We start from the raw sequence: 15,741 nt of genomic DNA on the forward strand, positions 1-15,741 counted from the left end.
AAATGGCAATTCTCAAATTTTTTAACTGTCATTTTTTGAATTGACATTTTCAAATTTTTAATGAAATCTTTTAAGAAAACTTGAAAAATTTTTTGTTCACTTTAATTTTTAAAATTATTTAGTTTGAATTAGCAAAAAATCGATTTTCAAATTTTTTAATGTCATTTTTTGAATTGCCCAATTTAATTTTTTCGTAAAAATTATGAAAATTTTAAAGTAAATTCTTATTTTGAAGAACATAAAAGCACTTTTTAACATAATTTCATGAAAAATAATTCAAAATTGAAATCTTTAAGAATCTAAAAATACTAAGAGTGAAACATTTTTCCTCATTGCTCTTGCCTATTTGTAAAACTAAGGTATAAATTGTGTTAAATTTCTAAAAAAAAGCCAATGTTAGTGTCAAATTTAAAAGAAAAATAATTTTTGTGAAATAACCAAAGCAAAATATGAACAGCTCTATGTACAAAAAATAAATAAATTAAAGAAAGATTCAGGATACTCACGCGCTCTGCACTGAATTAGTGTCGCGGGACGGATCAGGTGACTGAATATTATACGAAGCCGGTGTGCCCGGGAAACTAAGATTGCCTGAATTTGTCGACAAGATCGCCTTAATGTCTGTCGCAATGTAATCCGTTCGATTTTTCGCTACGGGCGGCGACGAATACTTCGTAAATACCTCATTTTTCGGCTTATTCGGATACAAATACAGCAATTCGTCCAAATCCCGAATGCGATCCGACAAGCTACGCGTGTTAAAGTCCTTCGCCGTGAACGGTTGAATATGCAAGACTTGCGGCAAAATATCCTCGCCTTCATTGACCCAAGCAATTGTCACGCCGCCCAATTCGCTGTCACTGAAACGCAACAAAAATGTGCCACGCGTGCATTTCAGCAGCAATTCTTCACTCGTGCGCTTATGAATGAACCCGATAACGCTGTTGTCGCTCCACGGGCCTCGCAAATGTTCGCGCGTCAATTTCATCGCGGAATAAAACCAGTCCCAGAAGGTAAAAGTGCGATCGGGCAAGGGTTCTTTGCAAAATTGCGCCCAATTGATGAGCAAGTCGTTCGGTATGGGATTCGGAATACTCTGCTTAAATGCCTTTTCGCACAAGAAATGCAAGTTATCTGGCGTCAATGCCTTGCCGGTGATCGATTTGAACTTCATGTTGAGCGCATCCGCCAACAGGACCCATGGCACTTTGTCGGGCACCTGGAATGGAGTGCGATTTATTTCGGCAAATGCGTTGTCCCATGTGATCGTTGCCCATGATTGGGGTTCTTGGTTGCCATGCACGATAACGACAACGGGCAAAGATAAAGCCCAAACGGTGAAAACGATGTCTCCGTGCCCGACAGCGAAGTTGGATGTGAATAAAAGAGCGAATTTCTCGTCCATGACACTTTCGGTGCCTTTTTTCTCGGCACGCTTGATCTTCTTTAATTGCATGTTTCTGTGTGAAATTTAAAAAAAATTAATTTTGAACAAAATTTTGAATGAAAAAAATTTACCTGAAATTGACAGAAAGTGCTTTGGATGTCTCGTTGTATTCCATTTGGCCAATATTGTTCATGATTTCGCCGCAAGCCATCGGTTCTATCACCTTGTTGTTCGCTGTAACGTGCTGTGCTTGTGCCTCTGTTTAAAAAAGAAAATTAAAAAAAAAATTTTAAAGGTCGTTGTGATAATTTTAATAGTCTTATCTACAAATTTATGAAAAAAAAATTAATTAAAAATAATAATTAATTAATTAAATCGAATTAAATTTTATTTATTATAATTTTAAACTTTTTTAAGGTGAAAATTTTTAAATTAATAAATTTAATTTAAATTTTATTTAATCAATTATTTAATTTAATATAAATTATCGAAAAAAAATAACAAAAAATAAATTAAAATTATTTTTTATATTTATTTAGCAATTTAATAGAAAAATTTAAATTAAATTGAAATAAAATTTTATATTTTATTTATTAATTTTTGCTCTAATTAATTTTTTTAAATTTTTTTCTGACGTAAAATTTATGAAATTCAATAGCTCTTTAAATTAATAATTCTTAAAACTTTTGTTTAAAATGTAATTTTTTATACATAAAAAAATTGATTACATTTAAATTTTTTTTTAATTTCATTTAATTTAATTTTTTTTATTTTCATTTAAAAAAATCAAGGAGATTTTGATGGAAATCATTTTTAGAATGAATATTTATTCAATTTTAGCTTTGAAATCCATCAAAAATTGATTAAAACTTGACTTGAAAAATTTCATGACCGTTAAAACTTGAATTGAAAAATCGTAAATTAGAAAATTTCGTAAAATTGATATTTTTAAAAATTTCATTAAATTTTAAAATTTATTTTTTTTAATTCATGTCAAAGTTAGTTTTAATCAAATTTTAAGAAATTCAAATCCAAAATTTTAAGAAAAAATTACAAATTTTAAATTTTTTTTTTTTTCGAAAAGAAAAATTTAGAATAAATTAAAACTGATTTTTCTTCTTTTTCGATCAAAAGAAAATTAAATTTCAATTAAAAATTTTAACAAGAAAATTTCGTAAAAATATATTTTTAAAAATTTTTGAATTAATAAATTTTTAAATTTTTTTAATTAAAATTTGCATTGGGGAAATTTTAAAATGTAAACTGGGTCAAAATTTTTATCTTAATTCAATTTTTTTTAAAAATTATTTAAAAATTTTTTTTTATTTTTTTTTTTTTTTATTTTTATTTTTTTTTTTACATTTTTATTCTGAAAATCGGAGCCTTAAAAAAATTTCTTACAAAAAAACTCACCCGAAACAATGGAAACCTTGACTTGTGGGCTGCTCATCTTAATATTCAAGGTATTTCCAACCAACAAACGAACCGCTGCCGGGAATCTCGTGTTCGTCTTCATCACTTGCGGCGGCTGTTTCTCAATCACGAACGTGTGTGTGATCAAATAAGTCAGCAAATTTGTGCTCTCTTGCGACAATTGCGGCAAATAATCCAAATAATTCGGTTCCTCGGCACCCAACTGCTTCTTGTACTTGGAAACGAGTCGAATTTGCTCGCGCGTGCTCCAAATAATTTCCGCCAAATTCTCGCACCACGACTGAATCATGTCCAAAGTGTTTGCGGGCAACGGATGTGCTCCATTTCCAACTTTGCCCTGATTCACCTTCCAATTTGCCAAATATTTGTTGACAACTTTCGCCTGGATCTGCGTTATTATCGAAATTACGTTCTTGAAACTGTCGACGAGCGTCAAACGTTTGCCTGTTAGCTGGTTCAACGCTTGATCGAGACGCTGTTGACGCTCCTCGTTCGCTAGAAGGTTGCGTTCGCGCTCTGCCGGCGTCTGTCCCATCTGCTCATTCTGGAATGCCGCCTGTTTCTTGCTGAATTCGTGCACTTCCAAGTAGAAAATTTCGTAGTCCTTTTGCAAATTCTTGTTGTCGTGCTCGTTCGAACGCACCAAGCGATGCAACTCGTGCAACGTGCGCGTGATATCCTGAATTTCCTGGTCTTGCACGAAGCCAACGCTCTCCGGGTAGCAGATCAGTTGCCGCTCAAAGTCCAAACCCATGCGGATGTGCGAATATAATTGACCGGGATTGTGGGAGAAAAGTTGACGGAATTGACGCGCGGATTCGCTGAGACGCAATTTGCACGTGATCTGGTTGTCGTCGACAATTTCCTCGGATTTGCGTTCGAGTTCGGTGATGAGGCTGTGGAAAAAGGTAGCAGCTTCCTGTTCGAATTGCGGGTCTTGTTCGGAGTAGGGAGGAGCGTTTCTGTAAAAAAAAAATTGAAAAAATTAGAATTTATCGAAATTCATCATTAAAAAGTTCTTTGGAGAGATTGGAAACCTTGAGATAAAAAAAAATGAGGGATATAAAACGGATATGAACTCAATACGGAAAGGATGTGGAAATTTCCTAAGACATTTTATTCCCATTTCCTACTTTAAAAGGAAATGTGACGTAAAATATTAATCCAATTAAATTTCCGGAATGAAAATTAACAGAAATTAATAAATTTTTACACTTCGTTAAAGCATCGTATAACCTTGAAAATCCAAAAAAAACGATCTATGAACGCTTAAAAATAATTTTTGACCCAATGATGATCAATCAAATAAGAAAAAAAATCAAATTTCACATTTTTATACTCCTCAGTGATTCTTTGAGGAATAATATAAACGAAATTTTCTAAATTGAGGAGTACAAAAATGTGAAATATTGAATTTTGAATCAAAAACAACTAGTTCTAACCTAAAAAGTTACAAAGTAACTCAAAACTTCATTAAAAGCTTCATGTGTTACTATAATTTAGTTCTTTGACACTATAAACTCCATGAGGAGTACGAAACTGTGTAAAAATATATTTAAAATAGTCTATTTCTCACATTTCCGTACTCCTCATGGAACTGTCGACGTCTTAATTGAAGAGTTGAGTCCTTCAGAATTTCTTCATATGAGAGAAACTTTGAAGAAATTAACTCAAAAGATGAGTTTTTGGCTATATCTGATAGCTGAGGAGTATAAAAATGTGAAATTTGAATTTTGTTGATCAAATATACTTAAATCTTATTTAAATCGCCACAAAATTCCTTTATGAAAAAGCGATATTTTGGTACTTTATCGTTTCTTGACAAGGATTACATGTTTTTTCATCTTATTTTTACATTTTTGTACTCCTCAGTTATCAAAGATAAACAAAAACTCATCTTTTTGGTTTATTTCTTTCAAAAGTCGAAAATCGAAAAATTTCTCTCCGTTTTTTGGTCTTTTTTCTAAGGAATTTTTCAAATAAAGAAATTTTCTATTTTAAGGAATCAACTCTTCAATTAAGACGTCGACAGTTTCTCAAACTTTTATAAGGACTTTTACACATTATCTTTCAATTTTTCTTTTTTTGTTTTATATCATTGAGGAGTACAAAAATGTGAAATTCACCAATTGTATCGAAAAATCGAGTTTTATTGAAATTTTTTAAGACAACTTTATATTTTTTAAAATATAAAATATATTTCATCAAAATTTAAAGTTGTTTTATAGAAATCCAATGAAAATCGATTGATGTTTAATGAATTTCACATTTTTGTACTCCTCAATGATAAAGACCTATGAAAGAGAAACTTTGAGGGACACCTTAAGATTTTAAAGAGACTGAGGAGTACAAAAATGTGAAATTATATAATATCGACCAATTTTAAATTTTTTTTTCAAAACAACTTCATATCTCTTAGTATCAAATAATGAAGTTGTCTTGAAAGAACTTAGTGAAAATTGGTCGATATTTGATAAACTTCACATTTTTGTACTCCTCACTGAAATAGTACAACGAATACAAAAACTTTGAAAGATATTTTTGGATCTAAAAATACGAAAAAACTTTGAAGGATAAACTTTTCGAACTTTAAGAGGTATGTTTAGATTTTAAAATGATCGAGGAGTACAAAAATGTAAAAATATTCAGATCGAAAGTAACCCTTGACAGGAAACAAAAAAAAACCAAAAATGGAAACGCCTTCAACCTTCTCAAAAATCCAAGACGTCCGTACCTCTCACGTACTTATCGCTTAAAGAAATAAATAAATTCATAATAAAAAAAGCGCTTCCCAGAATCACTACGTATTATTTAATATTCAATGTTTCCACTTTATAAACAAATTATGTGTTTTATACATTATCACTAAATACTGTATAAACATCTGATTAAATGTCACACAATCCAACCTAAACAAATCGCGAAGAAATTTTTTTTTTAGAAATTTTCCTCACAATTTTTTTTAGGTCACTCCAATGTCTTAATTCGTGATTTTTTCCAAGAACCTTTTTTCTTCTTACAAATTATCTGTAAACGTGCCGTTTTAGAAGTCCTTTAACGATTTTTTTCTAAGCCAATACGTGACTTTTGGCAATCACGATCAGACTTCCTTGGAAATCTCACAGAAAAAAAAATGTAGGAAGTTTTTCGGTCGTGAGTGAATTCACAACTGGATCATTTCTAATGCAAAAAAACTTACGGAATTACATCATCGCCATGCATTAAACAATCTAAATCCAGTACGTCTTGCAATGCTCGATCCAGCATGACATCTGCCATTTCTATGCGAGGATTTTCTCTCATAAGCAACAGCAACAACAACAATTACAACATTGTTCTTCCTTATTTAATTTTTAAATGACATACAATAGAAATGTTGATTATTTCGCAGAAAATCGCATCGATTTGTTATTTATTCAAGCAAATTTATTCTCATGAATAAAATAAATTATAAAAAAAAAGTAGAAAGAATTCTTAAACACTTTACTTCAGTTTTATGCGAATGTAGAAAAAAAAACGCGCGTTTAATTTTTTTTTATTTAATGTTGTCACGTCGACGCTCGAGAACGAACTAATAAGAGAGTGAGAGATTCAATTAGCTCAGAGTCGTTTTTGTGTGCAAAATATGAATTATTTATGTAAATAAAAAAAAAGAGACGTAAACACAATAAATACCTCGTTTGTGTGAGAAACGATTACATTATCACGCCGGTTTGTCGTTTCGCGTTCTCGTGTTTGCCTCGTCGCCACTTTTCGGAAAAAAAAGAAAGAAATCAATTTATTTGTACAGCGACGACGACACGACACGAGCTCTTAGACACAACAAAGAATTCATTGCGGGTCAATTTTGTACTTTATTTATTGTTATTGTTTGAAGCGCATGTATTTTTGGAGTCAACTAAGCAAGTTTTTAATTGCTAACGTCATCGACAAACGAAGTTTTATCGCGCGGTTTAAAAATAAATGTGAAGCACGATGGATTTGGTGACGATTTAGAGTTGGTTAATTTTTATCAGTCGAGACTGTAAATAAGGCGCATGAAATGGAATGTTCCGTAATTTGTCTTTAAGACTAATTTTTAGGCAGAATACTTTCGGTTTTTTTTTACATCTTAGGCCGCTCCAAATTTATTTCGAACTTTTTGTCCCAAAAACTTTTTTCAAAATAGGGGGGGGCAAAATAAAAAAAAAATTTTTTCAAATACTTTTTCATACAAAATGACAAAATTTTAACAGTTTTTGTCATTAATCAATATTTTAGTTTATTTTATTGATATTTGATAATTTAAAATTCATCTCAGAGTATTTCAAGTTAAAAATTTAACAAAAAATATTCGTAAAAAAAACTGTCAAAAAATTTTAAAAAATAATTTTAAAAAAAAAATTTAAAGAAGAAAATTTTAATTTTTTTAAATATAAAAATTCTTAAAAATTAAAAAAAAATAAAAATTTTGGGAAATTACTTGAAAAAATATGATAAAAGACCAAAATTCGGCCAATTTTGATAAAATTTTAAACTTTTTTTTTTATTTTGCCCCATTGGATTTTCGGCTTTTGAAATGGGGCATGGGACAAAAAGTTCAAAAAAAATTTGGAGCGGCCTTATTCTAAAAACAAATCAGAAAGTCACGAATTTATCAATTTATGAAAAAATTGATAAAAACCAAAAAAAAAATTATACGAGATTTATATTAAAAGTTTTCACTTCACATAAATTTTAAAAAATTTTTAGACAAAACTATTAAATGTTATTTGGAAAGTCCTATTTTCTATTTTGATAAAAAAAAAATTTTCGATGGATGGAATGAAATTAACGGGTCCATTACTTTTGATTAAAAATGTAAGTTAAAAAAATTCAATCTGAGAGTTTTTAGTAAAAAAATCAAAAATCGATTTTTTAAAAAAATAAGGTGCATGTAATATGAAAATATAAAATCGAAAATTGGAGTATATTTCAAGTCCATCAAAAAAGAAAAATAAATCAAAGTTTTTAATTTTTGATGGACTCCAAATTTACTCCAATTTTTGACTTTATATTTTCATATTTCTTGCACCTTATTTTTTTAAAAATCAATTTTTGAATTTTTTCACTAAAAACTCTCAAATTAATTATTTTTAACTAACATTTTTAATTAAATGTAATGGACCCGTTAACTCCGATCTATTCAACGAAAAAAATTTTTTTTTTTTCAAAATAGAAAATAGGACTTTCCAAACAACATTTAATAGTTTTGTCTAAAGTTTTTTCAAATTTTGAAGAATTTTAGTAAAAAAAAATATATTCTGTTTTGCTTTGTTATAAATAAATTATGTGGAAGGAATTATGTGAAGGATCTTAATAAATATCTCGTATAACCTAAAAAAAAGGTTTTGATCATTTTTTTCATAAATCATTCTAAATTTTTAATTTAAAAACCTTTTCTTCATTAAATCCGATAAAAATCGATAAAAACTTTAAATTTATAGATTTTGAGTTCCAATTAGAATTTCGGTGTTTTGTATGAAAAAAAGCACGAAAGTTAATTATGTGATTTTCATCAATGTTAAGGCTTAAAATGAAAGATAAAACTTCCAAAAGTACATTTCAATTGATATCTTGACCAAATATGGCCTACACAATTTTTATGTATTTTGATGAAAAATACAGAAGCATTTTTTATATGATTTTCATCAAATTTTTAGCTTAAAATGAATAAAATACATGAAATAGATATGTTGAACATTTTTTGTTTTTTTAATTTTTGAAACTATGTTTTTGTTAACCTATTGTTAAATACCGCGAAGATTAACTGCTATTGTCTATAATTTTTAATGTTCATTCGATAGCTTAAGAGCTTATAAAAATTTACTGAGTTACGAAAGATTTTATAACTTACTTTACTCATAAACACGCAGTTATCAATCAATCATTTTTTTTATAATATGGAAACCACCTTTCAGATTACTTTCAATCAAAAAGGCCTTAAACTAATGACAATTTTTGATATGATTTTTTATTAAAAGATTAGATTTCTAATATTTCAAAATAAATAAAATTTTGATAAAAAAAAAATTAAAAGCTTTAACCCGAATTTGTTTATAGCTCATAAAAAAAAATTGTGATAAATCTCGCGACACGATCTGACTTTCTGAGTCATAAATGAATCACATTTTAAATTGATGATGCATCAATTAATGGGACATAAAAAATATTGTTAATTGACTTAACGTGGGTTCATTCAATATTCTGAGCTCTACGAATTTAAGAGATTTTGCGATTCGGTCGTTGTATTTGTTCTATACTTTGAAAACATAGTACATGACTTAATGATGAAATTTAAGAATTATCAATTAGAGCGAGTTGTAATGAACGATCGTTTTGTATGAAGATATTTTTTTTATCAAAATCTGCAAAAATTCTGTCCGTAGAGTAAAGTTCAGAAGGCTAAGAACTCAAAATGTGCATTGGGACAAAAATCTTTAATATGCATTGGGGTAAAAATTTCAAACTGCCATCTGGGGCGAAATTTTTAAATTGTGCATTGGGACAAAAAAAATTAAAATGTTAACTAGGGCAAAAATTTCAAATGTACGATGTTGATGAACAAAAAAAAACACACATTCGTTATGCAAACAAAAACTCGTGTAAATAAAAATTTTTTTATGAGTATTTTATTTGACATTTAATTAAAAGTCTGAATTTTCATCAATGAAACCGAGTTCAAATGAAAATTGCACCAAGTAAAAAAATGCTTTGTAATTTACAACAAAAAGTAGATATTTTCCAACAACCATAAAAGTTGTTCATCAAATAATTAAATTAATAAAATTTTGGTTTTTATTGTTTTACAAACTTTTTTACGGTGAAAAAATTTCTATATATGATAAAAAAAATCATCTCTTTGATATACAATTTTTAATTATAAATTTTGTGGATTATAGTGCCCGAAAAATTTTCAGAAAAAAATTTAACTTTTAATTTAATTATTTTTGTTTTTTTTTAGTTTAAAAAAAATTGAAAAAATTTAATTTTGTACCAAAAATTCAACTCAAAAAAAAAATATTCTACGAAAAAAAAACTACTTATCAAATTACGAAATTACTGAAGCAAAATCTCAGGAAATATTTATTTCACAACCAAATTAAGTAATAATTTATGCGTTAATTCCGCGAAAGTTGTGCGTGCGTGACATAATCCTGTTTTTTCACATTTTCTTCAATCCACGCAAGATACGGAGAAATTCTCGTGTAAACGCCTGGTACTTTATTCGAGTCACAAAATGCTGGACCAAAACTTGTTAATCCCACAACAATTTTCCGATCATTTTTGTCGATTTGAATTAAAGGACCTCCTGAATCACCTTTACACGTGTCACTCTTGATATCTAAGTCCCCAGCGCAAATTTGCTCCTTTCGTAGCCCATCGAAACCGAGTTTAAAAATGACTTCTTTGGAACATTTTTGTGGATTTAAGACATTTATTTCGGCTTTTTGGAGGACAATTGGTTCATTTGTGTCTAAGAAAAAGCAAAAATTAAATCCTAAACAAGAATTTCATAGAAAAAAAATCACCATGGGTCTCTCCAAAACCAACAACAGTCACGGTACTGTTTTCCTCAAGTGATTTTTGGGCATTATGGAGACATGCTGGATACGAATCTAATGAAATGTCAATGTCACTTGAAAGGAACAAGAGTGCGATATCATTTCCACTGCCAGTATTTTGATATTTTTCGTGAGGAATTACTCCTGAAAGTCCTAGTTCTTGGTATCCTTCGTCGAAGTAAATGCTTCCGACACGAATTTTAGCGGTACGGACAAATTCGGAAGTGTCTCGATACCAAATGCAGTGCGCCGCTGTCAAAATGTGTCTACGACGAGAAGTTATTTAAAATTACGATTTTTTAAAAAAATTTTTTGCAACAAAAGTTTTTTCTGGAAAAGATTTTATCGTATTTTTTGGTCAAAATCTTCAACTGGAGATCATGAAAAAAATTTGAAACTGTTGAAAAAATTCAAAATTTGGAAATTTTAGGGCATTTTCGAGGTATCTTAATCTCACATCGATAAAAAAATCATATCAAGTGCTATATATCATTGGAAAGAGAACAAAATTTCTGACAAAATGAAATTCTTTTTTTTTTTTGCTATTTAGTCAGAAATTTTGTCGTCTTTCCAACGATATATAGCACTTGAAATGATTTTTTTCATAAAAATCTTTTCATACCTTGCAAATGCCCTAAAATTCCAAATTTTGAATTTTTTCAACAGTTTCAAATTTTTTTCTAGATCTCTAGTTGAAGATTTTTGACCAAAAAATACGATAAAATCTTTCCAGAATTTTTTTTTTGTTGCAAAAAATAATTCTTAAAAAATCGTAAATAACTCGTCAATAATTTCTCACCGTTTCGTAATAATTGTACCGCCGCACTGTCTCGTGTAATTACCATCTTCATACTTCAACAAAACTGCCATAAACGGAAATTCACCGCGTTCTGCGTCAATGCCATGTGCTATGCCATGAATTACGGGACTTGCTTCGACAATTTTTGCATATTCCTCTTCAAGCAACTTGCATTGCTCATCGGTATACGAAATGGCATCGAACGCAAAATGTCGTTTTATGGGTTTGTTTTTATTCCTTCTTTTGTGACATTCTCTCAAGGTTCCTTCACTAAAAATATTTTTCGTCTCTGGCGAATCACAAGCAAGTGTTTTGTTATAAAAAGCAGCATCACGACAACAAATCAAGTAATTTGACTGATCACAATCACAAAAGGTCCAAAAATGTTCGGAAATTTGCTCGTCACGAATCCATTGACAATCGAAGGCGCTTTTGCAGTTGCCCACGTGACCTGTCGCTACGAGACATTCATCTCCTTCTACAACAAAAATTACTTGAGACCAAAAATTTGGGAGAAAAAAGTCACTAACCTGTCAAATGGTGCGAAAAACTCAACAAAAATCCGTGATAACCGAGAAAAAATAAAAATTTTAGGTAAAAATGCATCTTGTTCGAACGATAATCCTTTACCAACTAACTTGTGGCAAAATAAAAATCTTCGAGAAAAGAGAGGATTTAAAAAAAGAGAGGTTTTTACCTGAGAAACTTGTGCAACAACATCTTTTCAAGATGGTAAGTAATGATAAACTGAACAACAACTGAACTAAATGTTGTAATTGTTGATAACCTTTGAATGCTGAATATTGATTTTTTTCTTTTTTAACCGCATTTCAAGTTCAAAGTTAATTTTAAGAGAATATTTTGTTTTATTTACGTTTTTGCTCTCGCAATTTTGAATTAAAACACGTAAAACGTGAGTAAATAATTTAAATAAAATTTGCACGAATTGAATTGATATTTTGCTAAAAGCGATTTGATTTGAATAAAGTTAAATTTAAAAAAAAAATTAAGAAAATTTAATTTATTTTTTAAGCCTTGCAAAAATTATGTCTCGAGCCAAATATTTTTTTTAATTTTTTAAATTTTTTTTTTAAATTTTTTTTATTTTATTTTTTTAATTTTTTTTTTTTCACTTTTAAATTTTTTTTAAATTTTTTTTTTTTTTTTTTTTTTTTTTTTTTTTTTTTTTTTTTTTTACCAACTAACTTGTTTTTTAATTTTTTTATGTCTTTTCAGATGGTAAGTAATGATAAACTGCCATTTTTGTAATTTTTGATAACCTTTGAATTTTTGATTTTTTTCTTTTTTAACCGCATTTCAAGTTCAAAGTTTTAAGAGAATTTTTGTTTTATTTACGTTTTTTTTTCGCAAAATTTCTTCTAAAAACACGTAAAACGTGAGTAAATAATTTAAATAAAATTTGCACGAATTGAATTGATATTTTGCTAAGAGCGATTTGATTTGAATAAAGTTAAATTTAAAAAAAAAATTAAGAACATTTTTAATTTAATTTAATTTTTTAAGCCTTTGTGCTTTAAGCCAAAATTTTTTTTAAAAATTAATTTTTGTATTTTTTTTTTAAAAAATTGAAATTTTTTTTAATGTTTTTATTTATTTTATTTTTAATTATTTTTTTATTTTAGTATTTTTAATTTTTTTTTTCTTCTTGATAAAATGCCATTTTTAATACATTTTTAAATCTTTAAAAATTCTTCTAAAAAAATTTTTTAAAATAAAATTTGCACGAATTAAATTGATATTTTGCTAAAAGCGATTTGATTTGAATAAAGTTCGAAACTTAAAAAAATAATTTTTTAAGAATAGTATTTTAATTTTATTTAATTTTTTAAGCCTTGCTTTATGTTAAATTTTTTTTTTTTTTTTTAAAATTTTTTTTAATTTTTTTTTTTAATTTTTTTTATTTATTTTAATTTAATTTTTTTTATTTAATTTTTTTTCAATTTTTTTTTATTTTTTTTTTCATTTTTTTTATTTTTATTTTCATTTTTCAATATTTCTCATAACTTTTTGGTTTGAAGTTATGAGAAATATTGAAAAATTAAAATAAAAACTAAAAAAAAAAATAAAAAAAAATTAAGAAAATTAAAAAAAAAATTAAAAAATAAATAAAAAATTCAAACCAATTTTAAATTCATTCAAAATTTTTTTTCATCTAATTCGATAAAAAAAATCTATTTCAAATTTCTTTGAATCCATGGAATAAACGAAGAAACCCTTGTATAAACACTTGGCTTCCTCGTAGCAGTACAAAAATTTTCTCCAAAACTTGTTATTCCAATCACTGTTTGCCATTCATTCTGATTAAACTTTTGAATAATCGGACCTCCAGAATCCCCTTGACAAGTATCACTTTTGATTTGAAAGTCTACAGCACAAATTTGATCTTCTCTTAATCCTTTGAATGTTCTCTTATTAAATACTTCTTTTGTGCAATGTTGAGGACCTCCAATGTTAACAATCGCCTTTTGAAGGACGTCTGATTGTTTTTTTCGTGATGCAATTAATCCAAATCCAATTATTGTTGCCGTACTATTTTCTTCGAGAGATTTCTCTCCATGGAAGAGACATGCTGGAAAAGCATAAATTGTAAAGTTAATGTCTTCCGCCAAATGTAAGATCGCAATATCAAACCCTCCGCCAGTGTTGTTGTAACTTTCATGAACAACAGCTTTCGTTAGTCCAATTTCCTGGTAGTTTTTGTTGAAAAAAATACTGCCAACACGAATTTTCACTGTTCTAACAAATTCTTGCAAAGAAAAGTAGATTCGTTGTAGGACACAATGAGCAGCTGTTAAAACATGACGTTTGGTGATAATTGTTCCGCCACAACGGAAATCAGCTACAAAAACAGCCATGAAGGGAAATTCACCATGACTAGCGTCTTCGCCATTCGCTATTCCCAAGATTAAGAAAGACTTGTTTAATCTATCTTTATATTGTTCATTCAAGGCTTGGCATTGTTCATCGGTATAAGAGATTGTCAAGGCAGAAAGTTCAGATAAAGTTTGATTATTTTTCAAACATTCTTCTAAGGTACTTGGACTGAAGATTTCTTCAGTATCCCTTTCACAACTTAACTTGTGATCCAATGTTGAAATGGGATCCAAGCAACAAATGAGATAAGGTGATGTTTCGGATTCACAATAAGTCCAATAATCTTCGTGAATTTGAGCAGTTCGAATCCATTGACAGTTGAAAGCGTTTTTGCAGATTCCAAGTTCCCCTGATTCACAGAGACATTCGTCACCTTCTACAGAAAAATTCATCGAAACCTTGAGTATAACTTCAAAAAGTATTTAAGGATATTTTCTCACCAATATGTTGGATAGAAGGACTCAATACTGCTCCATGATATCCAAGAAAGATTAAAAATCTTAAGATTAGCATCTTGTTCGATCGACAACTCAATGACTTTTAACAGAAACTACACGAAATTTATTTTGAAGAACAAAAATACCACAAACAAGAACATAAAAAATTGAAAGTGCAGCAGCAAAGTTGTTAATTTTGGAGTTAAAGCAGTTCCGTAACTATTGAAATATCGAGCTTGGATCCAGGTAAGAATTTTCAAAAAATTTCAATACCAACTTTGAAATGCAATAAGGCGTCGGCAAAAATAGGGCATTTTTTGACCCCCACCCCCCCAATAATCGTAAACCGTCGAAATTTAACAACCCCCCCTAATTTACGACGTGTGAAAAGGAAATTTTTAATACCAGTTCAAAACTACAGAATAATAACCAAAAATTCACAGAACATTAAGAAAATATAAAATGTAACCTTCCTCATGGAAAAAAAAATATTTAAAAAAAACGAGCCAGAGTAACTCTTTAAACTCAAGTTTTATCCTCAAAAAGCTCGTTTTTTTAAATATTTTTTTCCCATGAGGAAGGTTACATTTTATATTTGATATTTTCATTATTTTGTGAATTTTTGATTTTTTTCTTTTTTATGGAGTTAATTTAGTCCTTTATTTTGGAAATGGGTTCAATGGAACATATCTGACCCCATTTCACATCACCCGATTTCAGCATTTTATCGAAACAAAAAATGGCATGAGATTTTTTGATGGTTTTATAGTATTTAGACCTAAACTAGTCCAAAAAACCTAAATTTAAATTTCTAGAACGAACCAAAGTATTTCTATGCTTTTTTAATGAGATTGGGTATGTCAAAGAGGTACTTGAAGATACCCAAATGCACTAAAAAATGTCGAAAATCCGTTTAGGCCTAAATATTACAAAACCATCAAAAAATGTCATGCCATTTTTTTTCGATGAAATGCTGAAATCGGGTGATGTGATTTAAAGTTGATCATCTATAGCCCTCAAATTTTTATCTCTTCAGCAATTTAATTAATTTCTTTAGGGATTAATTAAATTCCTTCTTAAGACGTATTTTAACCCCTTTTGATGCTAAATGAGAAAGATCACAAGGGGTTAAAATTACCTCTTAAGATTAAACTAACTTTTTAGGGCTGTAAATGATCAACTCCAAAGGAAAGTAGATTGATTCCT

At 28.8% G+C, this 15,741-nt stretch overlaps 3 protein-coding genes across 4 annotated transcripts in view; all 3 read right to left on the minus strand.

The window, feature by feature from the left end:
• Positions 1 to 15,741, minus strand: part of LOC134833726 (BAG domain-containing protein Samui) — a 161,206-nt gene that overhangs the window by 100,379 nt on the left and 45,086 nt on the right. The window lies entirely within an intron of this gene.
• LOC134834887 (signal transducer and activator of transcription 5A) overlaps positions 1 to 15,741 on the minus strand; it is a 33,284-nt gene that overhangs the window by 4,363 nt on the left and 13,180 nt on the right. Inside the window, exons 1-4 of one of the 2 annotated variants that reach the window (XM_063849691.1) lie at positions 6,021 to 6,245; positions 2,801 to 3,783; positions 1,519 to 1,645; positions 507 to 1,460 (exon numbers count right to left, since the gene is read on the minus strand). In XM_063849691.1, coding sequence (XP_063705761.1) covers positions 507 to 1,460; positions 1,519 to 1,645; positions 2,801 to 3,783; positions 6,021 to 6,124 — 2,168 coding nt within the window. In that variant the 5' untranslated portion in view covers positions 6,125 to 6,245. Of the gene's footprint in view, positions 1 to 506; positions 1,461 to 1,518; positions 1,646 to 2,800; positions 3,784 to 6,020; positions 6,246 to 15,741 lie in introns of those variants that run through there. The other variant, XM_063849690.1, reaches the window with a different exon arrangement.
• LOC134833327 (uncharacterized) lies at positions 9,915 to 14,611 on the minus strand. The gene is made up of 6 exons (XM_063847616.1): positions 14,539 to 14,611; positions 13,438 to 14,474; positions 11,734 to 11,836; positions 11,204 to 11,681; positions 10,372 to 10,670; positions 9,915 to 10,316 (listed from the first exon to the last, which is right to left on the minus strand). The coding sequence occupies exons 1-6, from the start codon at positions 14,609 to 14,611 to the stop codon at positions 9,961 to 9,963; spliced, it is 2,346 nt and encodes a 781-aa protein (XP_063703686.1). The 3' UTR covers positions 9,915 to 9,960.

The sequence above is a fragment of the Culicoides brevitarsis genome, chromosome 3, assembly GCF_036172545.1.
Source record: "Culicoides brevitarsis isolate CSIRO-B50_1 chromosome 3, AGI_CSIRO_Cbre_v1, whole genome shotgun sequence".
Taxonomy (NCBI): Eukaryota; Metazoa; Arthropoda; class Insecta; order Diptera; family Ceratopogonidae; genus Culicoides; species Culicoides brevitarsis.